We start from the raw sequence: 24,606 nt of genomic DNA on the forward strand, positions 1-24,606 counted from the left end.
TTAAAAAAGCTGCCTGGTAGTCAGAACATGTTGGACATCATAAAGAGAATCTTGTAAGTGTGTGGATATTTTACTATCATACCATGTTACCTGATGAATTTGAGGTCATTTATGTATCTGCAGCAACACTAACTTGGAATTAAATATTAAGGGGCTATATTATGCCTGTTTTCTTTTAAAGTCCAGCATGATTTAATAGGTATGGCTCTTTTAAATCAGGCAGGCCATCCTTACGGAGCTCTAGTTTTCGTGAGGTTTATTTTTGGTAGGTTGAAGAATGTGATTAAAACAATCAGATATTTCAGCGCTTGCTTTATGCTTGTAACAGATTTTACATATGGGTAACACTGTGTTCATGTACAATTAAGATTATATAGAAAAGTACACTTCCATGTAAGCTTTAAAAGACTTCTGTGAACTTTTTAATATCCTGGGTTACTATAAATATTCTTTCAAAAATGGCTCTGATGTACTGGTCATATTTTCTGTTGAATAGATTCTTCGATTTTATGGAGTTGTTTAAAAACAAACTTATGTAGCTATGATGCAGTTCAAAAGTTTGCATAGATTTCTTTTAATTGAATTTGTTAAATTATTAGCTATATTGCAAGTTTATTTCTGTTATACATGGTAGACCATAATGTTGAGATAATTCTGTGGTCTGTTATTTTGAAAATTGCTTCCTTTTTGAAGTTTGCTCAAATATTGGGAACTGCCGGAGTCAAGAATTTATGATACTTTGATTAATCTAGTGTCCAATTTTATTCTAGTGAGTACTAATGAGACTATTAAACTGTTTCTTTTACTGTTTTCATATCCTCATTTCTATAATTCTAGAAAACATGTTGATAAATGCAAAATTAAGTTTGTCTATTTCAAGTCATTACTCTGAGAATTAGTTATTGATGCCAAATGCAAATATGAACAGCAATTACATTTTTAATGCAACAAAATATAATTATTATGATATTTAATATACCATCATCTGGAAGAGTTACCAGTTTAAGAAATACTTTATGTTCAACAGGTTTATATATTAAAGGATTTTAAAATATAACACTTACCCCAAAAGAAGTTTTGCTGACATGGTGTCACTGTGCTGAAGAGGCTGTTTGATGCCATAGTCCCTCTTTTTTTTTTCAGATAGAACTTGTACCCTCTCTGGTAAATACTGCTTGCAGCCTTAAACTGAAAATACAAACCATACCCAAACTTTGTTTTAGTTTTACAGTATGTCTGGAGTACATAGACTTTATATTTATTTTTTTCTGTCAAGAAATTATGTAGCTGGTAACATGTGAAAAGCAAGGAAACAAAACAAAAAGAGAATGAGCAAATATTTGAAGGACCTACTATTACTGCATAGACTGTGGTTAGAGAGCACTCACTGACTCTGTTGGTCTCGGTGGCTGGTAGTGACCTGCGGAGATTAACCATTTAAAAACCAGAGACTTCTTGCTGTCCTGCTGGAGAAAGTTTGCACCGCACTTGTGGTTCTGTGGTTGTTTGTGAGGCGAATGAAGCATTCACACAATCCAAAAAAGCAAAAGCTTTAAAACTCCTTTTTTTTGCAAGCACTATTACTGGAGAGACAGAATCATGTGGTTTGTGACCTCACAGTGCTCAAAGTAAAGTGGGACTGCCTACCACTGTGGCTTTTCCCCCTTGCTCTTGCTTGCTCTCCCTCTTTCTCTCTCTCTCTCTGACAAAAGGCTTGTGGTAAGGCCTTTCCTGGCATCCAGAAGGATATAGCTTTTTAATTTTTGTGACTCATGAGGATTTGGATAGAATACAAATGCTGAAGGAGCCCAAACTCCTGTAAGGTTAAGCATTTGTAGAGCAGAGCTCTGCAGTTAGAGGACTTTCCTTTCTACCTACCCTCCCCACCTCCCCACCTTTTTTTTTTTTTTTTTTTTTTTGCCTCCTCCTTTTAGTTCATTATTTTGTCTGTGGCAAAGTGAACAAAATTGGCTCAAGAGGCTGTGTGAAATTCTGAACAACAGTGATGATTTACAATAATTTACATCTTTGGATTGTATCACATTCTGGGGTCTGCTTTGTATTTGCTTGGTGGCTGGATTCCTTCTGTTTTCCTTTTTCTTGTCTTCTTAAACTTGTGAATCTGTAACTCATTGTAAAAAAGTTTACCTTTCTTAAGGTCTGGTTGCAAACTGCTTGCTGGGCTTGACTGTAATTGGTTGTCATAAAAGTGTTAGTCTGGGGATTCCTTTACAGATTTTAAATCATGTCTGTCAAACTTATTAATATTAGATGTTGCCTCTTAGAATATAGATTAAATGTAATCAGTATCTTTTATGTTATGTATACCTTCATCTCATGGCTAGTTTGAGGATCTTAAGTGAATGGCAAGAATTGTTAACATAGTTTTCTTTATGATTGTAATTTTATTATTCAAGGAAATGTACAAGCACTTATTTTTTTATAGCTTTTTAATAAGTAGCCTGGACATTAACAGAGTTTTTGATAGCAAATCTTACTATAACTTAGATTGTTTAGTGTCAGATTTTACAAATTCAGAATGGAGTGGGTTAACAGAAGCTGTATTTTTTTTTGTTTATAATGGAAGCTTTGAAATAAATTGCAAAATGCTGTGTGTAGTAAGGAATAATGCACACAGACAGAGTATGTTAGTCGTCTCGATTTGCTAATTCTGATTCAGAAGAAAATTGAAAACATCTTTGGGAAACTATCTCCTTTTTTGCCCCTTTGGACATGTATGTATAGGACTCATTTTCTTATTAGGATGATTATATATCATAGACAGTGAATTTTGTATTTATGAATAGAGCTTCCTGTTTTCATCAGTTGGGAGCGATGGGGTATTTTTCAACAAAAATTATAAAGGCGAACAGGCCAATTTTCTAGGCATTTTTTGCCATTTATCCATGCCACTCTGAATTTGCATGTTAGTCTTCTTCCCAGTGTGGTAGTAACTAGGAGTGGCATGAAGTAAATGACTGGGATGTTGGGCGGAGACAGTGAATTACAAAGGATTATTTGGGGTATACATTGGGGTAAGGGCTAGGGAAACACTTTGGGAAGCTGTTAGGATCTGCAGTATCCTTGTGTATGTTCTTCCTAGCACAGTTCATTATCTGCTTTTGGTTTATGTTAGATAAAGATATCTTTATAGACATGTTTATAAATTGCTTTAAAAAGACTGATTTTTCCAAAATACATTGGAATGACATGATTATGAATTTAATCCTTTATTATTCAAATGTCCTGAACTTTTTAAGAATAAACTTTTAGTGATAAAAAACAGAATATATTTTGGTGTTTTACGTATAGATTTATCGTACCTTATTGTGCATGTAAACAGATTTTACATTGAAAAGTAAAAGTTTTCGTTTAACATGCAGTTGTTCATGCAAAGAGGAAAAATTATTCTCTTTCCCAAATAAAGTATGCTCGTATAATCCGTATCTCTCATTATTATCCAAAGTAAATAAAAAGAGGGTTTTGTTCATATAATTTGTAGAATTTCCAAACATAGTTCCATATAAACGTGTAATAGAAGAACCAAGCAGTTGAAAAAATTTAGGTGGCTGTAAATGGTCTTCATCTTTTAGAACAAGTTTATAGTTTCTCCATCAGGGTTCTCTGATGTATCTCATAACCCCAATGTTTTGCTGGGTATCTCTTCCTTAAAGCTTTAACAATATGTATACTTTGGCCTTCCAAACTTACTTGATAAGAATTTATTATTTTTTTTTACATCTGTCTGCTTTTTAACTGCCTGTTCTCTCTTTGCAGGTAACTTTCCTGCATGTAAACTTTGAATCAGGATCACCATTCTTACTTCATTAGAGCTTAGTAGATACTGTTGAATATATCCTTGTCTTGTGTGAGGTCCATGAAATTGTGGCATGAGAAAGGGAGTGAAATCATTTGCCTTAATATTTGTATACTCATTATCTACACATTTTTTTCTTCCTAAGTTAGAAATAGGTCTTCTTTGAAACAAGTATCACTTTGTGGTAAAATGCTGAAAACAGCAGTGATAACTGGTACACATTAGATAATTGACAGAGTGTTTCATTAGAAATGACTAAATACATGTGATGAAGAGACTAATTCAGAAAAGCCACTGCAAAGAAAGCTCTGATTATAGACTTATACCATGCTTATAATCAGAAATGGACACCACAGACTTTTTTGGGTCGCTGTTTTACTTTTGGAAGACCCTTAAAACTTTATACTTTTCTTGGGATGCGTTAATATTTGCTGTGTTGAAGTAACAAGTTCAGCATTACTATATCATTTTGTCTTTAAATGCCATGGAAATGAAATATAGCTTTGAACCTGAAATCAATTTAAAAAACCAAGGAATTGTTATTTTTGCTTCCTTATTTTATATTTAATAAAATTTGTCAAACTTTTTAGGATACCAACATATTCAGAATATAATAGCATAACGTTTTAAATGCTAATATGTCTCCATTTTTATATTTTAAATTATTTTCTCAATGATTGCATTTTAATACAATAGTTTTAGCTTATCAATATTTTACTAATTTCTTTGCAATTTTTTTAAGGATTGCTTCAGACTTCTATTTGCTGCTATTTTGTTCTTTTAGTTGAAAATAATAGGAGCAAATGGGTTGTCAACTGAAATTCCTAACTGGATTAAAATATTCTATGAGGTCTTAGCAAGGAACTTTCTTAATTTGTTGTTTCAACTGGGTATGTGATAATTTATTTTCTCTAATTTCTTGGTTCATTTTAATTTTTAAAATTTGATATATAACTTTTTGGAAAAGGATTTTAAGTTTATGTAGTATCTATTGAGTCTGATATTAATGATTTAAAATATTTTTATATTAGTAAAGTATGTATAGTTTTATATTTTAAATAATGTATAAGATATTCTGCTTCCTTATTTTAATGGATTTATGTCTTTGTACACAACTGAATGCTCATGTGTCAGTTTGTGTGAATATACAGTATATTATTTTGTGGTACTTTTCGTAGTGAGAGTGTTTTTTTTCTTCTTAGTTTGTTTTAATTATATCATGTTAAAACCCAAAGCAGCACCATTTCCTTGTTTGAACAACTCCATTTGGTTAGTTTTAGCAGATGTCTGTCTAAATGTCAGATTATATGGTAATTGGATACTGAAAGAGAAAATACTAAATCAAATTCTGTCTCTTCCTTTTTTCCTGTCCTTCCCTCTCTCCCTTCCTCACTTTGGGCTTTTTTGATTTTTATTTCCCTGTTTTGACATTTCTATACAGTCTCAAAGTAAATTCTTAAGTTGTAGTAGGGGATATACAGACATTCATCCTCACCGTGGATACCTGGTAGATTTGAAGCTATTAACAGTCATTGCAAAATGTTACATCCTGATGTATTATACCTCATTTGTAAGATAGTGTTGGCATCTGGTTATTGAGATTGTCTTTCTTATAATTCTTTTTAATTCAGAATTCCTTGACTTCTTCCTTTGTGTTAATTTACTTTTACACATGTTTCACATGACAACATTTGAGGAGGATTATGTCATTTTTAATCTTTGATTATTCTTTGAAGTACATAATGATGTATACTTAATGTAACTGTATAAATCATTTTTTCTTATAATTATTAGAACAATTCATCTTGTAGTGCTGTCATTTTGGTAGGAAAAAAAGGCGAGAACTTGCAGAAAATATGGGAAACATGCTCATATGATAGCTGAGGATGTGGCTAGAGTAAAGCAGGAAACTGCTACCCACAATGCAATGTTACATACACTACCACTTAATAAAATTTATATCAAACATGCTACTGACAAAACCAAAGAAAAATAATATCCCAACTATGCTTGCTAATGTATCTAGGGAAAAGTGAAACTAATCTTTTTAGAACTTTTGTATTAGAGAATATAGTAAATGAAACTGTGGAGCATCTTAGTACTTCAGAGCACTGCTGTTCCTTTGCCTTTGTGCCATGGGACTTTGGTTTAGGTGAAACTGTCTGACAGTGAGAACCTTTCAGATACACAGCTTCTTGGAAAGGTACAAAGGACACCCTTTCTCTTTTTCAGTATTAAGTAGTGTTAGAGGATATTGTCATCTGAAAGGAAAAATGAGTTAGATTTTGAGATGTTTATTGTGATTATCCAAACTTTTTATGTAGTCAAGTATATTTCATTACAGTTTATTTTAAATTGTCTTTTTGGAATGGGGCTTGAATTGTCTATTGAGACATATTTCTTTTCAAAGTAATTGTTTAATCCAACCATAACTTACCTGATCAGTTTATGTTTTATTATAGAATAAAGCAAAAATGTGAACTCCTTTTATAATGTATAAGTTAACTCATTTTCTTGAAAATCAAGTTTTAATATATGTAGAGTTTATATTTATAAATCTTAATCTACTGTGCTCTTAGCAGTCAGACTTAAACAGTTTTGACGGATTTAGGACCTTAGCACTTGAGGTGAATTTTGAGGTTTTATAAAGGATGTTGTTTATTTTTTAAATAAAGAAACATGACAGAGTTTTGAATGGATAACTAATGTATAGAAAGTTTATGAGTAAGAATAGTAAAGACTGTAAGTTAATGTTTCTTAAGAAAGATCCTCTCTAAGTATTCCAATATATGAATTGTCACTGTTTCATTTCAGAACTGGTAATTATCTCATCACTTAAATGTGAATATCATTGTCTGTCTATATCTCTATTAAGGATGATTTGCTTAATCGTTTGAAGTCTTTCTCTTCTTTAGAAAGTGCTTATCAATAACAGCTGTAGCACTGTGGCTTTTCTCCATGGACTCATGGTGGTCTTTGGAACAACGATCTTCAACTTTGACAGGTGAGACAGAGGCTCTCCAGTGCCACTGCTTTTGGATGAATCTGACTGTGGTTGGAGAAAGTGTATCTTGCCAAAATATATGGGTGAGACCACACACAGCCTTTAAAATAGTTATTGTAGGCTTATTTTTAGTAGTACATGTTTTGACAGTTCTTTTATTTGCATGCCAGTTTCATTGCTGTGTATAGATTTTTTTCATTGGTTTCACTATAAAGGCAATTGCAGATGTAGGTGTCTATTTGTTAAGCCTTTTTTTATAATTTATGCTGGAAAATACTCGATGAGTTCCAGCATAATTCACAATATAGAAAATATATTGAAAATGAAGCACTAGTATATTGAGCTTTTTTGTTTTTATAAATTTGACATATTCCCATTGGAAATCTCAATTTCTTGGTGTAGCAGTGAAAAATGGCTCCAGTTTGAAAGATTAGAGAAATTAAGAGACCATTCATTTACTTTAATTTACATTAATATTAACATTCATTTACATTAATATTACATTAATATTAACAAGAAACTTGTTCTTATTTCAAGTATATATTTTTATGATAGTTGTGTAATAAAGCATTGTTTGAAATGTAAGTTTTACACTTTTGTGGAAGTTTAGAAAAACGTAAGCAGATGATTGAAGAAGATAGCTTCTTAATGTATAGGCATAGTAACCAAGTTATCCAGGCTTTTTATGGGATATTAGAACATTAATCCAGCTTAATGAGCTATAAAATTAACTATAGGCTTTTCCTTTTAAAAAATATTTTAGACTTATACAACTGACTTCTTCAGTGACCAGTAGAGAACACTCTTAGACTTTCAGAAAATGTTGTTTCTCTTTATCAAATGATATTTTTGGGTTATTGTTCATGATTCTTAAGTTATTGCAGTATTAAAATGAATTTCTTGAGTCATGGCAGATCATAAAACTTTTCATTTGATGAATGTTCTTTTATATCGATTGTAACCTTCTAAGATAAAATTGTAGTTAAATTCCAGTTAGTTTCATTAAAAAGAAAAATCTACAAAGATAATTGGAAATTTAATTTTTCCCATTATTATCACAGTATCCTTCCACTGCTGAATGGATATGGCAGAAAAGTACTGGGGAAATTGTTTTCCTACAGCTTTTCCAGAAAATAAGTTTGTGGAAAGAAGAGAGAACATATTATATATGAATAAGTTATTTAATGAAGTATTTGGTCTTTGCCTCTCAGAAATTAACTATATATATGAACCTGGCTTGACTACTGGATTAAAAAAGCTATATAAATTATTTTAGGATATTTGAGAAAATTTGTGAATTATGTATCACTGATACTATGGAATATTTAATAAATTGTGAGAATTCTGTTGTACTTACATAAGAAATTATCCTTACTTTTAAAAGAAGTACATGATGAATTGTTATTAAGTCAGGAACATACTGACAAATACATAAATAAAATAAATGTGTGAACATATTAAATGGAGAATCTAAGTGAAGAAAATATGAATACTATGTGTTCATTTTATTTTTCAGCTCAAACAATGAATTCTGAAAGGCTAAACATTTTGCGTTTAAGGAGTTTTGGAATTGGATAGTTGGAGACAATTCATATTTATGTTTAAATAAATTTTTAAAAATGAGTGAATGGTTTGGGCTATTCATAGCAGTTTTGGATTTTAGTTTATAGTATTATTTAAATGTTTATGGCATAATATAACTAATTTTTACAAAACTAAATATCACAAATATAAATTGAAAGTTACAAAATATTTTAAAAAATCCCAACTTTTAAAATTTCAAGTTTGTATTGTAGTAACTTAAGGCCAGAAAGCTTTTAGAGGATAAAAACAAGTATCTTTTATTGGTATGTCATTTGTTCATTCTTTTTTTTTTTTTTTTTTTTTTTTTTTTTTTTTGACAGGCAGAGTGGACAGTGAGAGAGAGAGACAGAGAGAAAGGTCTTCCTTTTGCCGTTGGTTCACCCTCCAATGGCCACCGTGGCCGGCGCGCTGTGGCCGGTACACCGCGCTGATCCGATGGCAGGAGCCAGGTACTTATCCTGGTCTCCCATGGGGTATAGGGCCCAGGTACTTGGGCCATCCTCCACTGCACTCCCTGGCCACAGCAGAGAGCTGGCCTGGAAGAGGGGCAACTGGGACAGAATCCGGCGCCCCGACTGGGACTAGAATTCGGTGTGCCTGCGCCACAAGGCAGAGGATTAGCCTAGTGAGCTGCGGCGCCGGCTTGTTCATTCTTAATTGAATATTTATGTAATATATATCAATTTTGAATGTGTGTGGGTATCTTAGATTATATGTATATATGTGCGTGTATATTTGATACCTTTATATGTTCACTCAGGATTAGGTATTTTGCTTAGTGGTTAAGACATCAGTTAGGATCCCCATGTCCCATACTGGAGTGCCTGGATTCAATACCTGGCTCTGGTTCCTGATTCTTAGCTCCCTGTTAATGCATATCCTGGGAGGAAGGAGTAATGGCTGAAGTAGTCGGGTCTCTGCCACCCACGTGTAAGACCTTGATTGAGTTCTGGACTATTAGCCTTGGCCAGCCCTAGTCCTATTTGTAGTGAGCATTTAGTATGTGAGCCAGAAAATGGGGTTTTCTCTCTTAAGCAAATAGTTTTAAAAATTTCACTCATATTAAATACGTATTATTAAATTATGCTATCATTACTAAATTGTTTAGAGTACTAAATTGTCCTTTTTCAACAAGTATTTAAAGAACAGAGATCTATATCGGTATATGGCAAGTGTTAGTTTAGAATCTGTGTTATATTAGTTGAAGGGCCAGTTAAGTAAATAGTTTTGACTTTGTGTGCCATAAAGCTTCTTTCTCTCAGCTGTGCAACTCTGATATGGAAGTCTGAAAGCAGACAATAAGTATATGAGTAGATGTTGCTATATCCCAGTAAAGTTTATGTATAAAAACAGACAGCTAGGGGTTGGCATTGTGGCACAGTGAGTTAAACTACCACCTGCAACACCAGCGTCCCATATGAGCGCCAGTGAGTCCTGGCTGCTCCACTTCAAATCCAGCTCCCTGTTACTATGCCTGGGGAGGCGACTATGATGACCCACGTGTTTGAGTCCCTGTCATCCATGTGCGAGACCAGGGTTTCCAGGCTCCTGGCTTTGGCCTTGCTCAGCCACAGCCATCATGTCCATATGGGGGAGTGAACCAGTGGGTGGAGATCTCCCTCCCTCCCTCCCTTCCTCTCTCTCTTTCTCTCTCTGTGATTCAATTTGCCTTTCAAATAAATAAAATAAATCTTAAACATGAACTACCTTAGTAGTTCTGCCTTCTCCTGCCTATTATGCTACACACACACACACACAGGTCCTTTTAAAAGTTCTTAGAAACATGAAATTGAAAGGCAAATTTTACTTTGTTGTAAAAAAAATTGCAAGTCCATTCTTAGCTTTTTCATAGTGCATTTTCCGTGAGCTTTTGAAGTCCTCTTGTACATGCATAGCTTTGTGGCCCTGTGTATATCCTCTTATAGGACAAATAAGAATGATTTATAATAACCAGTTTTTTGTTTATATATTGGAATTATTTCCTAAAGTATTGACAGTTTTTTAAGTAGCTGCTTTGCTATATTTACTTATTTATTTATTTCCATTTTTTATTTGAGAGGCAAAGGGACAGAGACCATCATTTGGTTGTTCACTGTTCAGCTGTCCACATTAGCTGGGTATGGGCCAGGCAGAAGTCAGGAGACATAAACTCATCCTCAGCCTTCCATGTGGGTGGCATGAACTCAGCTACTAACTGCCTCCCAGAGTGGTTTTTTTTTTTTTTTTTTTTTTTGACAGGCAGAGTGGACAGTGAGAGAGAGAGACAGAGAGAAAGGTCTTCCCTTGCCCTTGCTTCACCCTCCAATGGCCGCCACGGCCGCTGATCTGGAGCCAGGAGCCAGGTACTTATCCTGGTCTCCCATGGGGTGCAGGGCCCAAGTACTTGGGCCATGCTCCACTGCACTCCCTGGCCACAGCAGAGAGCTGGTCTGGAAGAGGGGCAACCAGGACAGAATCCGGCGCCCCGACCGGGACTAGAACCCGGTGTGCTGGCGCCGCAAGGCGGAGGATTAGCCTATTGAGCCGCGGCGCCGGCCCCAGAGTTTTATTACCAGGATACTAGAATCAAAAGTGGAGCCGGGACTTAAACCCGGGTATTCTAATAAAGGATGCAGACATTCTAAGCAGTGTCTTTTCTGGTGTACCAAATGCCTGACCCTACAAAAATTTTTTTAAAAGTTCATTGTTGGCCGGCGCCTCAGCTCACTTGGCTAATCCTCCACCTGCAGCACCAGCACCCTGGGTTCTAGTCCCGGTTGGGGCGCCGGATTCTGTCCCAGTTGCTCCTCTTCCAGGCCAGCTCTCTGCTGTGGCCCGGGAAGGCAGTGGAGGATGGCCCAAGTGCTTGGGCCCTGTACCCTCATGGGAGACCAGGAAGAAGTACCTGGCTCCTGGCTTTGGATCAGCGCAGCGCGTCAGCCATAGCGGCCACTTGGGGGGGTGAACCAACGGAAAAAGGAAGACCTTTCTCTCTGTCTCTGTCTTTGTCTCTCACTGTCTAACTCTGCCTGTCCAAAAAAAAAAAAAGTTTATTGTTACCTGAAAAATTACTATCCACGGTGCTTTTTGAATTATTGAATTGAATAAGTTTATCTTATTTTAAAAAATTGATTTCCTTTTGTGCAAGTTCATTGTGATTGTGTAGTTACTGCAATTTATATAGTTATAAACTATTCCAAAGTACATTTAAGGACGTGGTTAGAATCCCTATAGTCTTGATTAGAGTTCATCCCCATATTATTATTTAATGATTTATTTTATTTATTTGAAAGGCAGAGTTAAAGACAGGGACAGACACAGAGAGATCTTCTGTCTGCTGGTACACTCCTCAAATGGCCACAATGGCTATTGCTGGGCCAGATCAAAGCCAGGAACCAGGAGCTTCTTCTGGGGCTCCACCATGGGTAGCAGAGGCCCAAGAACTTGGGCCGCCATCTGCTGCTTTCCCAGGCACATTAGCAGGGAACTAGAGTAGAAGTAGAACAGCCAGTACTCCAGCTGGCGCTTGTATGGGATGCTGGCATTGTAGATGGTGGCTTAACTTGCTGTGCTACAATGCTGGCCCTAGTCCCCGTTATTATCAGTCTCAGTTCATTATTGCTAATGACATGTTATGATTTTTATACCTCTTATACATAGAAATGTTTCCTCTTTTAGAATTCACTACTTAATGCCCAAACATAATATTTAGCAGAAATCTTAATACCCTGATGAGCAATTTTCTGTTTTCCTACTGTATTTTAATTTAATTCTCAGTGTAAAAGAAAATTAGTTCTTTTTTGATATGCTTAATCTCCAGAAACACTTATGGCTTTCACCTTTGGACATAATATCCAAAATAAATTAGTTTTTTGAGGATTCATCTACATCAAGTAGACTTTATGTATTGCTTTGAAGATTTATTTATTTATTTGAAAGGCAGAGTTACAGGTTGAGGCAGAGGGAGGGAGTCAGGGAAGAAGGGAGGGAGAAGTAGAGAGAGAGAGAGAGAGAGAGAGAGAGAGAGATAGGGAGGTCAGTCTTCCATCTACTGGTTTACTCCCCAAATGGCTGCAACAGCTCTGGAGCTGGGCCGACCTGAAGCCAGGAACCAGGAGCTTCTGGGACTCCCACATGGGTGCAGGGGCCAAGGACTTGGACCGTCTTCCACTGCTTTCCCAGGCCATAGCAGAGATCTGGATTGGAAGTGGAGCAGCCAAAACTCGAACCAGCACCCATATAGGATGACGGCACTGCAGGTGTCGGCTTTACCTGCTACACCACAGCGCCAGCCCCAAACTAACCTTTTGAAGTACCTCACATTTGCTTTATCACTAACCTGACCATCTATTCATTCCCATAGCTAACAGCAATTCATCTCCCTTATAAAATAAATTTTAAAGTAAATGCAGACATCTAATCTGCTTTTCCCAGGCCATAGCAGAGATCTGCATGGAAAGCAGAGCAGCTGGAACTTGAACCGGCACCTATAAGGGATTGCTGGCATTGAACATGGCAGCTTTACTCACTTTGCCACAGCTCTGGCTCTTACGTAGACTTTAAATATTATTTTATTAGCTGATGATTATTACTAAGCAAGAAAAGTCACCCTCTTCCTCTATAAAAAGCACATAAATCTATAATTTGATCTGAATTTCAGACCTTTAGTGTATTAATATTTAAAATTTTAAATAAGTGAGGTACATATAAATGAGATAGCTTTAAGTAATAGCTTACAATTCATATTGTTGTCATATTTTATCCATGATCAATTTAATCTGTTTCAGTTATTAGATACTTAGGCTTGAATCAACAGCTGAAAAACTGTCTCAGAATTTTTTGAAGAATAATTCATCATGCCTTCTTTCTTCTCTCTTGAGAAACTCTGGTCACTTGTGATAAAGTTCTAACATTACTATTTTCATAATATCTCCAATACTGAATTATAAGACAGATGAATTTTTGAACTATTAAGAAGTATAACCTGTCTGGGAGGTAGAAATAAGAACAAACAAATGTATAGAAACTTAGAAAACATTATCCAGGTTCATTTGGTGTTAAGGAAGATTCCCCTGTCTACCTTTATTACATTTTAGAAGACATCCTTGAAAGTAGAATAGTAGGGCCGGTGTTGTGGCGCAGCATGTTAAAGCCCCGGTCTGCAGCACTGACATCCTATATGGGAGCTGGTTCTAGTCCCGGCTGCTCCACTTCTAATCCAGTTCCCTGCTAATGGCCTGGAAAAGCAGTGGAAGATGGTCCAAGTCCTTGGGCCCCTGCACCCGTATGGGAGACCTGGAAGAAGCTCCTGGCTCTTGGCTTCGATCAGTTCAGCTCTGGCCATCATGGCCATTTGGGGAGTGAGCCAATGGATAAAAGACCCCTCTCCCTTTCCTTCTTCTCCCTCTCCCTCTCCTTCTTCTCCCTCTCCCCCTCCCTCTCCCCTCTTCTCCCTCTCCCCCTCTCCCCCCTCTCCCTTTCCCTCTCCCCCTCCTTCTCCCTCTCCCCCCTCTCCCTTTCCCTCTCCCCCTCCTTCTCCCTCTCCCCCCTCTCCCTTTCCCTCTCCCCCTCCTTCTCCCCCTCTCCTCCTTCTCCCCCCTCTCCCCCCTCTCTCCCCTCACCCCCTCTCCTCCTTCTCCCCCCTCTCCCCCCTCTCCCCCCTCTTCCCCCTCTTCCCCCTCTCCTCCCTCACCCCCCTCTCCCCCTCTCCTCCTTCTCCCCCCTCTTCCCCCTCTTCCCCCTCTCCTCCCTCACCCCCCTCTCCCCCCTGCCTCCCTCACCCCCCTCTTCCCCCCTCCTCCCTCACCCCCCTCTCCCCTCTCTTCTCCCTCTCCCCCTCATTCTTCCCCCCCTTCCCCTCTCCCCCCTCTTCCCCTCTCCCCCCTCTCCCCTCTCCCCCCTCTCCCTCTCCCTCTCCCTGCTTCTATGTAACTCTGCATTTCAAATAAATAAATAAAATAATAAAGAATTTAAAAAAAGAAAGTAGAATAGTAATTACTAGATTACTGGAAAAAGTGCCAGAGAGGGAGATAAAAGAACGTTGGGTAAGGGGTACTGAAACCCAGATAGAAGGAATGAGTTGTAATGTTCTATGGCACAGTAGGTGACTGCAGCTCACATTAACACATTATATATTTGACACAGAGCTAGAAGACAGGAGCCTAAGGAAGACGAAATGATAATTACCCTGATTTGATTGTATATACTGTATGTGTGTGCTGAACTATCACACCGTATTCCAGAGATAAGAGTATTTTTGACTATTTTGTATTAATCCAGAAAATTCAAAGGGTATCAATATCTTGTGGCTATTCAGCAAATTAATTGGCAGGAGGAACGTTTTGTTAGACAGTCTGTTTCAAAAGATTAGGAATTATTTAATGTAGGAAAGGTTTTCACCTAAATTTAATAATGAAAAGTTCTAATATTTAAAGTTATAATGGTCACTTAGTAGGAAATTAAACCTCTAAAGGTTTAAATCTTGCTCAGTTGTAAATGGTTAAATATAGATTTGTTGTGTATGCTTTGTTGTCTCTTAGTACTATTTTAAATCTGTAAAACTCTTGCCTTTTTTTAGCTATATTGCTTTTTTTATTTTTTATTTTATTTATTTTTTGACAGGCAGAGTGGACAGTGAGAGAGAGAAAGGTCTTCCTTTGCCGTTGGTTCACCCTCCAATGGCTGCTGCAGCCAGCGCGCTGCAGCCAGTGCACTGCGCTGATCCGAAGCCAGGAGCCAGGTGCTTCTCCTGGTCTCCCATGGGGTGCAGGGCCCAAGGACTTGGGCCATCCTCCACTGCACTCTCGGGCCACAGCAGAGAGCTGGACAGGAAGAGGAGCAACCGGGACAGAATCCGGCGCCACGACCGGGACTAGAACCCGACCGGGACTAGAACCCGGGGTGCCAGCGCTGCAGGTGAAGGATTAGCCTGTTGAGCCATGGCACTGGCCTATATTGCTTTTTCAAAATTGAGAAACCTTGGAATGCATATTTCTGAGAGAATTATGGATTGTTCAATAAGTTGATTTATACTGTAGCATTGCTGTTTAGTTATTTACTGCATGGAATCTTTATAAAGTTTATTAATGAAAGTCCCTAAAAGAACTGCTTTAAACAAGTTAATAGAGTTTTTTTGTTGTTGTTGTTCAGTGTTAAATTTACAGAAAACTAGGACAGAATAAAGTTACCATAAGCTCCTTCCTCTGTACCCATCTTCTGCAATAATCTTCCCTTTCTGCTTTTATTAATATTTTGCCTTGGTGCCATACATTTGTTAAAATTGATGATATTGGTCTGTTATTGTTAACAAAAATGTATAGTTTTCATTAAAGTTTATTTGTTATATTGTGCAATTCTGTAGGGTTTTTCAAATGTGTAAAGTCATATGTCTAACATTACAGTATCATACAGATTTAGTGTCACTTCCTTAAGAATTCTATGTGCCATGTGTTCATTCCTTCTCCCAATTCCTAGCAACAACTGATCTCCCTCATTTTTACTGTTATATACATAAAATATATAATATGTAATACTAATTATATATAATTGTGGTTAAATACACACGACATTTATCTTCTCAGTCATATTAAGTGACTGAGTCATATTTTTCTTTTCATAAGTCTCAGTCATATTTTCACTCTTTCTTATAGTGTCTCTTTTTCCAGAATGTCATAAAGTTGGTATTAAATGTAGCTTTTTTAAGATTGGTTCCTTCTAGTTTAGCAGTATGCTTTAAGTTTCCTCTACTTTTTGTGGCTTGATAGCTCTTTTTATTTTACTGAAGAATATTATTCCTTTGTCTGTGTTTACCATAGCTTATCCGTTAACCTGTTGAACAATATCTTAATTGCCTTAGTTTTTGGCAGTTATGCATAGAACTGCTGTAAACATTCAAGTGCCAGTTTTTTTGTGATCATACCTTTTCAACTCATGTTGTTGCTGGATTGTTTGATAAGGATATGTGTAACTTTGTGAGAGGCTGCCAAATTATCTTCCAACGTGACAGTATCCTTTAGCATTCATACCAACAATGAATGACAGTTTCTCTTGCTCCACATTATTGTCAAATTTCTGTTCTCGTTGTTTAGGTTCATAGCCATTGTAATAGGTTTGTAGTGGTATCTTATCATTATAATTTGCAAATGCCCCAGTGACATATGATAGTGAACTTCAGTTCACATGCTTATTTACCATCAGAGTATCTTCTTTAGTGAAGTGTCTGTTCGCCCTTTTAACTGGATTTTTGTTATCTTATTTTGGAGTTTTAAGATTTCTTTGGTATACTACATTTTGTTTATTCATCTCCAAGAGAGACTTTTTTTTACCTTTTGAGTATTACCTGTAGGGTGCAGTTGAACACTACACGCAAGTATCTGGTTGAGGTTTTTTTTTTTTTTTTTTTTTTTTTTTTTTTTTTTTTTTTTTTTTTTTTTTTTTTTAAGATTTATCTTGATTTCTTTGAAAGACAGAGTTAAAGAGAGGCAGAGGCATAGAGAGAGGTCTTCCATCTGCTGGTTCATTCTCCAAATGGCTGCAATGGCCAGAGCTGGGCAAATCTGAAGCCAGAAGCCAGGAGCCAGGAGCTTGTTCCAGGTCTCCCATACGGGTGCAAGGTCCCAAGGACTTGGGCCATCTTCCACTGCTTTCCCAGGCAGTAGCAGAGAACTGGATCAGAAGAGGAGCAGCTGGGACTTGAACGGGCGCCCATATGGGATTCTGGCCCTGCTTGCAGTGGCTTTACCTGCTACGCCACAGTGCCGGTCCCTCTGTTTGTGTTGTGTTTAAACTTCTTCTGAATATGTACCTACATGTGAAATTCCTGGGTCATATGGTAATTCGTATTTAGCCTTGTGAGGAACTACTAAACCAGATATGTATTTTACAGATAGTGTTTTCTAGTCTGGGTCTTGCCTTTCATTTTCTTTACAGCGTCTTTCACAGAGCAGAATTTTTTTGTTTTAATGAAGTCCAGCCTAACAGTGTTTTTCTTTGCTGAATCATGCTTTTGTCATTGTGTCAAACTCTCTCTGAAGTCAAGATTGCCTACATTTTCTCCTATATTACCTTCTAGAAGTTTGATGATTATGAATGTAGGTCTATGATTTACTTTGAGATCATTTTTCTGAACTATTAGACCAATGTTTAGATAATGTTTTTAAATATGTGGCTCTCCTGTTATTTCAGCACCATTTGTTGTTAAGACTGTTTTGGATTGCCCTGTTGCTTTTTAGAAACTGGTTCATTATGTTTGTATGGATCTCTTTCTGAGCTTTTTATTCTGTTCCTTTGTTCAGTTCTATTCTTTTGTCATTACCACATGTATTGATTATTTTAGCCTTTTCATTTTAATTTAATGTGCTAGATTAGTGTCTGTATTTACAAAGTATTTACAAAGTAACTTAATGGGATTTTTATTAGGGTTGTATTGAAAGAATAGATAAAGTTAGGGGAATTGACTGACATCTTAATACTACTGAATCTGTCAATAAATAAATAAGACACTAATTTTTAATTTATCTAGATCTTTTGTCTCTTCTATCAGAGTTTGGTGATTTTCTTCATTATAGATCTTATACATATTTTGTTATATTGTTACTTTAGTATTTATTTTTTATTCTCATCTGAATTATATATATATTTTAAATTTTAACTGTTTACTGGTGGTTAATGGAAAAGCAGTTGACTTTTTAATATTAACTTTGTATTTCACAACCTCATTATATAATTGCTTATTATTTTTGTAGGGTGTGTGTGTGTGTGTGTGTGTGGTTCTTTGAAATTTTCCCCATAAACAACCATGCAATCTGTGAAAAAAGATGGTTTTATTTCTTCCATATCAATCTTTATACTTCATACTTCCTTTTCTTATCTTATTGCATTAGTCAGGACTTCTAATACAATGTTGAGTTGAAGTTATCAGAGGAGATATTCTTGCTTTGTTATCTTTTCTTAAGAGCAAAAGGTCTAGTTTCTATAAGTATAATGTTGCTTACATTTTTATAGCTGTTCTTTATCAGTTTGATAATTTGCCCTGCTCCTAGCTTACTGTTCACCAAAAAATTTCATGAATGTTGTTCAATTTTATCAAATGCTTTTTCTGTATCTGTTGAAGGCATCATGAGTTTTATTGGTTTTAATTATGCAGCCTTACATTACTGGAATAAATCCCACTTGGTTGTGGCTTATCATCTTTTTTATATCTTGCTAAGTTTAATTTACTGACATTTCTTGAAGGATTTTTACATCCATGTTTCTGGAAGATACTGGTCTGTAGTTTTCTTTACTTGTGATGTCTTCATCTGTTTTAGTATTTGGGTAATGTTGGCCTCATAGTATTGGTTAAGAAGAATTCCCTCTGCTTATATTACCTGGAAAAGATGATTGAGAATTGATATTATTTCTTAAATGTTTGCTTAATTCACCAGTGAAGCCATTCAGCCTTGGTACTTTCTATTTTTGAAAGGTTGTTAATTAATGATTTGACTTTTAAAACATGTAAGCTTATTCAAATTATTTCTCCTTATTTGAATTTAAAAAATATTTATTTATTTGGAAGGCAGAGAGAAAGAGAAAGAGACGGAGAGATGGGGCAGGGAAGAGAGGGGTGTTGTGGTGCAGTGGGTTAAGCTGCCACCTAGGATGCTGGCATCCCCTACAAGCTCCAGTTCAAGTTCTGGCTGCCCCACTTCTGATCCAGTTCCTTGCTAATGTTCCTGGGAAAGCAGCAGCAGATGGCCTAAGTGTTTGAAGCTCTGCTACCCATGTGGCAAACCTGGATGGAGTTCCAGGCTCCTGGTTTTGAGCTGGCCTAGTCGTGGCCATTTAGGCTATTTGTGGAATAAACCAGTGGATAAAACATCTTTTTGTCTGGAACTCTGCCTTCAGATAAATAAACATATCAGAGAAGGAGAGAGAGAGGGAGAGAGGGAGAGAGAGGGAGAGAGAGAGGGAGAGAGAGGGAGAGAGAGATACTGATTTTCTGTGAGTTTGCTGGTTTACTTCCCAAATGGCTATAATAGCCAGGGCTGTGCCAGGTTGAAGCCAGGAGCCAGGACTACTTCTGGGTTTCTTATGTGGGTCGCAGGGACCCAAGCACTGGTCCATCTTCCATTGCTTTCCCAGGTGCATTAGTAGAGAGCTGGATTGGAAGTGGGGTATCTTGAGTCTTGAATGGGAGCCCCCTATAACATACCAGTGTCGTGGGTAGCAGCTTATCTTGCTGCTCCTTGACTCCAGCCCCAGTCAGAGCGTTTTTCTAAGTTTTTCAGATAGCTGTGTCTTGCAATGTAGAACTTTAACATTCAATATTATTCATATATTCATTATACACGTACTTTAAAATTAATTATGTATGAAGTTTTTCATTAGTGCTAGGAATATAAAGTTGCATAATGTGTATGTTGTAGTCATATGTGCTGCTAAAATGAAATACCACAGAATGAGTAATTTTTAAAGAATGGAAACTTTATTGTGACATTTCTGGAGGCTGGGAAGTCTAAGATCAAGGCACCAGCATTTTGTGTATGGTGACATCCTGGTCTTTGCTTCTGTGATGGCACTCTGAATGCTGTGTGTTCTTACATGCCAGAAGAACACAAGCGAGTGAGCCCACTCCTGAAAGCCCTTTTTATAATGGCATTGATCCACTGATGAGGACAGGGTCCTCATGACCTAAATACCTCCCAAATCACCCCTCCTAATGTTGTTAATGTTAGCATTAAGTTTCCAATACACAAATAAAAAAAAATCTTTCTTTGTGAGGAAGGCATGCACACATACACACAGATAGATACAGAGCTTCTACCTGCTGGTGAACTTCCCAAATGCCGACAATTTCTAGACCTGGGTCAGAGCTGAAGTTGGGTGATAGGAACTCAGTCTAGCTCTCTCATGCAGGTGATAGGGAACCAGCTACTTGAGCCATCATCTACTGCCTCCCAAGGTGTGCATGAGCAGTAACCTGGAATGGAGAGCAAGGCTGGTACATGAACCCAGGCACTCTGATATGGGATGTGTGCATCCCAACACAGTATCTTAACCAGTAGGCTAAATTCTCAGCTCTCCAACCCATGAATATTAGAAACACATTCAGACCATAGTAACATAGCTCAAAAGTCAAATGAATCTATAGTAAATGGAGTATTTAGAACACACAGATAATAAATGTAATAATGCTGTGAGGCAAATACTATGGCAGAAGTAGTGAGACAATGGCTTGGTAAGATTAGAAAGGAGCAGTTTTGGTCAGACTGAAGATTCAGTGAATGTTATTCACAATAAAACTTAGATTAGGGGCTTGCCTTCTGCAGTGCTCGGCATCCCATATGGGCACTGGTTCAAGTCTTGGCTGCTCCGCTTTGGATCCAGCTCTCTGCTATGGCTGGGAAAGCAGAAGAAGGCCCAAGTCTTTGGGCCTCTGCACCCATGTAGGAGACCTGGAAAAACTCCTCGCTCTTGGCTTCAAATAGGCGCAGCTCCAGCCTTTGCAGCCATCTGGGGGAATGAACCAGTGGATGGAAGACCTCTTTCTCTCTGCCTTTGCCTCTCTGTAACTCTGCCTGTCAAATAAATAAATATTTTTTAAAAAAACAAACAAACAAAAAATCCAAAACCTGGCTTAATTTGAAAGGCTGGCAATAGTTGATTCAAGAGCACCTGTAAATAGGGTCAGGAGGAGGAAAATGTACAAAGAATGTTATGGGCCGAAACAACAGAAAACAATCTGTAGTGTTTTGTGAAATGCAGTCAAGGTAAGGATGCTGGGGCAAGGATTGAATGATGGATGGACAAAAGTCTAGAGAGATAGGCAGCAGCTAATCAGGAAGGAATGCCCCCCCTTTTTTTATTCAAAAATTTATTTATTTGAAAGAGTTACACAGAGAGAGGAGAGGCAAAGAGAGAGAGAGAGGGAGGGAGGGAGGGAGGGAGAGAGGGAGAGGTCTTCCGTCTACTGGTTCACTCCCCAATTGGCCATCTGAAGCCGGGAGCCAGGAGCTTCTTCCTGGTCTCCCACACGGGGTGCAGGGGCCCAAGAACTTGGGCCATCTTCCACTGCCCTCCCTGGCCATAGCAGAGAGGTGGATCAGAAGTGGAGCAGCACGATTCGAACCAGGACTCATATGGGATGCCTGCACTGCAGGCAGCCACTCCACTACTCCACAGTAGCGGCCCCACTTCCTTTCTTGTTAAGCTAAAATTAAACTTTGTTGAAAACTAAGGATAACTATTATCACAATTTTTATTTTTATTTAAAGATTTATTTATTTATTGAAAGGAGGAATTACAAAGAGGCAGAGGAAAAGCAGAGAGAGAGAAGTCTTCCATCTGCTGGTTCACTCCCCAAATGGCTGCAGTGGTTGGAGCTGAGCCGATCTGAAGCCAAGAGCTTCCTCTGTGTCTCACACATGGGAAGAGGGGGCCCAAGCACTTGGGCCATCTTGTACTGCTTTCCAGGCCCCTCAATTTTTATTTTTTAATTGGCAAATAAAAAAACTATGGTGAAGCATATCTGTGTTGTGGAATGTATAAATCAAGCTATTTATTAAAAACATTACTTCAAGCCGGCGCCGTGGCTCAATAGGCTAATCCTCCACCTTGCGGCGCCGGCACACCGGGTTCTAGTCCCGGTCGGGGCGCCGGATTCTGTCCCGGTTGCCCCTCTTCCAGGCCAGCTCTCTGCTGTGGCCAGGGAGTGCAGTGGAGGATGGCCCAGGTGCTTGGGCCCTGCACCCCATGGGAGACCAGGAAAAGCACCTGGATCCTGGCTCCTGCCATCGGATCAACGCGGTGCGCCGGCTGCAGCGGCAGCCATTGGAGGGTGAACCAACGGCAAAGGAAGACCTTTCTCTCTGTCTCTCTCTCTCTCACTGTCCACTCTGCCTGTCGAAAAATAAAAAAAAAATAAAAAAAATAAAAAAAAACATTACTTCATTCTCCCTGGATATCTCTCTCACTGTCCACTCTGCCTGTCAAAAAAAAAATGTACTTAATTTTTTGTGGTGAGAACACTGAAAATCTATTGTCCTAAAAATTTTTAATTATACAATATTTTAGTTTTTGTTTGCTTTAAAAATTTTAAAAATATATCAAAAGACCTGCTTTACTGACATGCTAGTACCACCAGAAAATAATCCCAGTACCCACTGTGTCAGTAATACACTCAAGTTGAGCATCCAGCTCATATTTCTAAAGCCAAATGTGTGAGGCCGGCGCCGTGGCTCACTAGGCTAATCCTCCGCCTAGCGGCGCTGGCACACCGGGTTCTAGTCCCGGTTGGGGCGCTGGATTCTGTCCCGGTTGCCCCTCTTCCAGGCCAGCTCTCTGCTGTGGCCAGGGAGTGCAGTGGAGGATGGCCCAGGTGCTTGGGCCCTGCACCCCATGGGAGACCAGGAAAAGCACCTGACTCCTGGCTCCTGCCATCGGATCAGCGCGGTGCGCCGGCCGCAGCGCGCCGGCCGCGGTGGCCATTGGAGGGTGAACTAACGGCAAAAGGAAGACCTTTCTCTCTGTCTCTCTCTCTCTCTCACTGTCCACTCTGCCTGTCAAAAAATAATAATAATAAAAAAATAAAGCCAAATGTGTGGATAAATACCTGTGTGTGTTTTAAACTAAAGTCACAAGGCTTAAGTGACTGCACACAATGGATATCCACATGTTAACCAGTGTCCACATTCTCTAGAAGATGAGATTGTCATAGAAACCCTTGAGTAGTAATGAGAGTTGAACAACCTTAAATCACCAACTTTGCAAACACTGCTTCCACATGTACTTAAAAGGAGATCCTTCTGTCTGTCTTTTCTTTTTCTTTTTTCTTCATGATGTGTTTATTTATTTCGAAAGTCAGAGTTACAGAGAGAATCTTTCATCTGCTGGTTTACTCCCCAGATGGCCATAATGGCCAGGGCTTGGCTAGGCCAAAGCCAGGAACCAGGAACTTCTTCCAGATCTCCCAAGTGGGTGGCAGGGGCACAAACACTTGGGCTGTCTTCCACTGTTTTCCCCAGGCCGTTAACCTGGAGCTGAATTGGAAGTGGAGCAGTGGAGCACAAATTAGCGCCCATATGGGATACCAGTGTAGCAGGCAATGGCTTCACTTGCTTTGCCACAACACTGGCCTAGGAGATTTTCATTTATTTATTTATTTTTAAAGATTTATTTTTTATTTATTTGAAAGTTATGGAAAGAGATAGAGACAGCCAGAGAGAGGTCTTCCTCCTGTTCATTCCCCAAATGGCCGCAAAGGCTGGAGCTGAGCCGATCCAAAGCCAGGAGCTGCTTCCAGGTCTCCCACATGGGTGCAGGGGCAAAGACTTGGGCCAACCTCCATTGCTTTCTCAGGTGCATTAGCAGGGAGCTGGATCGTAAGTGGAGCATCCAGGAATCAAACTGGTGCCCGTACAGGATGCTGGCAAGGCTTTATCCCACTGTGCCACAACATTGGCCCTGGAGATTATTTCTAAAGTAGACTGGTTAGCTCAGATTTGACTCCTAGTGACTAGAATTGTTTTTTACCTTAGAGAAATACATACATATGTGTGTATACACAAGTGAGATAATTAAGACAACTGGGTGAAGGGACTGTGTTAGAGTGGGATGAGGAGAGCCTTGATAGTTTGAAGTCTAGTTCACTTAGTTTTTCTATTGGAGCAGCTCATTGTCAGTCTTATTGAGAAGACATGTGGATAAGGGCTTCTGCCACCTAGAAGGGATTGCAGTTGGTCAAGTGTAGCAGTAACCCTTTCTCCTTGGGAATGTAGATGCTGCTTCTACCATTTTTTTTTTATTTGACAGATACAGTTATAGACAGTGAGAGAGAGAGAGAGAGAAAGGTCTTCCTTCCGTTGATTCACTCCCCTAATGGCCACCACGGCCAGCGCTGCGCTGATCTGAAGCCAGGAGCCAGGTGCTTCGTCCTGGTTTCCCATGCAGGTGCAGGGGCCCAAGCACTTGGGTCATCCTCCACTGCCCTCCCGGGCCACAGCAGAGAGCTGGACTGGAAGAGGAGCAATTGGGACTAGAACTCGGCGCCCATATGGGATGCCTGTGCCGCAGGTGGAGGATTAAGCAAGTGAGCCACAGCGCCGGCCCCATTTCTTTTTTTAAAGATTTATTTTATTTATTTGAAAGACAAAGTTACAGAGAGAGGTAGAGACAGAGAGGGAGGTCTTCCATTCTCTGGTTCACTTCCCAGATGGCTGCAACGGCCGGAGCTGCGCCAATCTGA

The 24,606-nt window shown here is 38.5% G+C and overlaps 2 protein-coding genes across 12 annotated transcripts in view; one reads left to right on the forward strand and one right to left on the reverse strand.

Moving 5' to 3' along the window:
* The window catches only part of RUNX2 (RUNX family transcription factor 2), a 358,973-nt gene extending 357,379 nt beyond the window's left edge, over positions 1-1,594 (reverse strand). For 2 of the 9 annotated variants that reach the window (XM_070074037.1, XM_070074036.1), the window contains exon 1: positions 1,065-1,575. In XM_070074037.1, the coding sequence (XP_069930138.1) occupies positions 1,065-1,437 (373 nt within the window). In that variant the 5' untranslated portion in view covers positions 1,438-1,575. Of the gene's footprint in view, positions 1-1,064 lie in introns of all 9 variants that reach the window. The other 7 variants (XM_051855668.2, XM_051855670.2, XM_070074034.1 and 4 more) reach the window with 7 other exon arrangements.
* The window catches only part of SUPT3H (SPT3 homolog, SAGA and STAGA complex component), a 493,592-nt gene that overhangs the window by 57,003 nt on the left and 411,983 nt on the right, over positions 1-24,606 (forward strand). The window lies entirely within an intron of this gene.

Source organism: Oryctolagus cuniculus, chromosome 5 (assembly GCF_964237555.1).
Source record: "Oryctolagus cuniculus chromosome 5, mOryCun1.1, whole genome shotgun sequence".
Taxonomy (NCBI): domain Eukaryota; kingdom Metazoa; phylum Chordata; class Mammalia; order Lagomorpha; family Leporidae; genus Oryctolagus; species Oryctolagus cuniculus.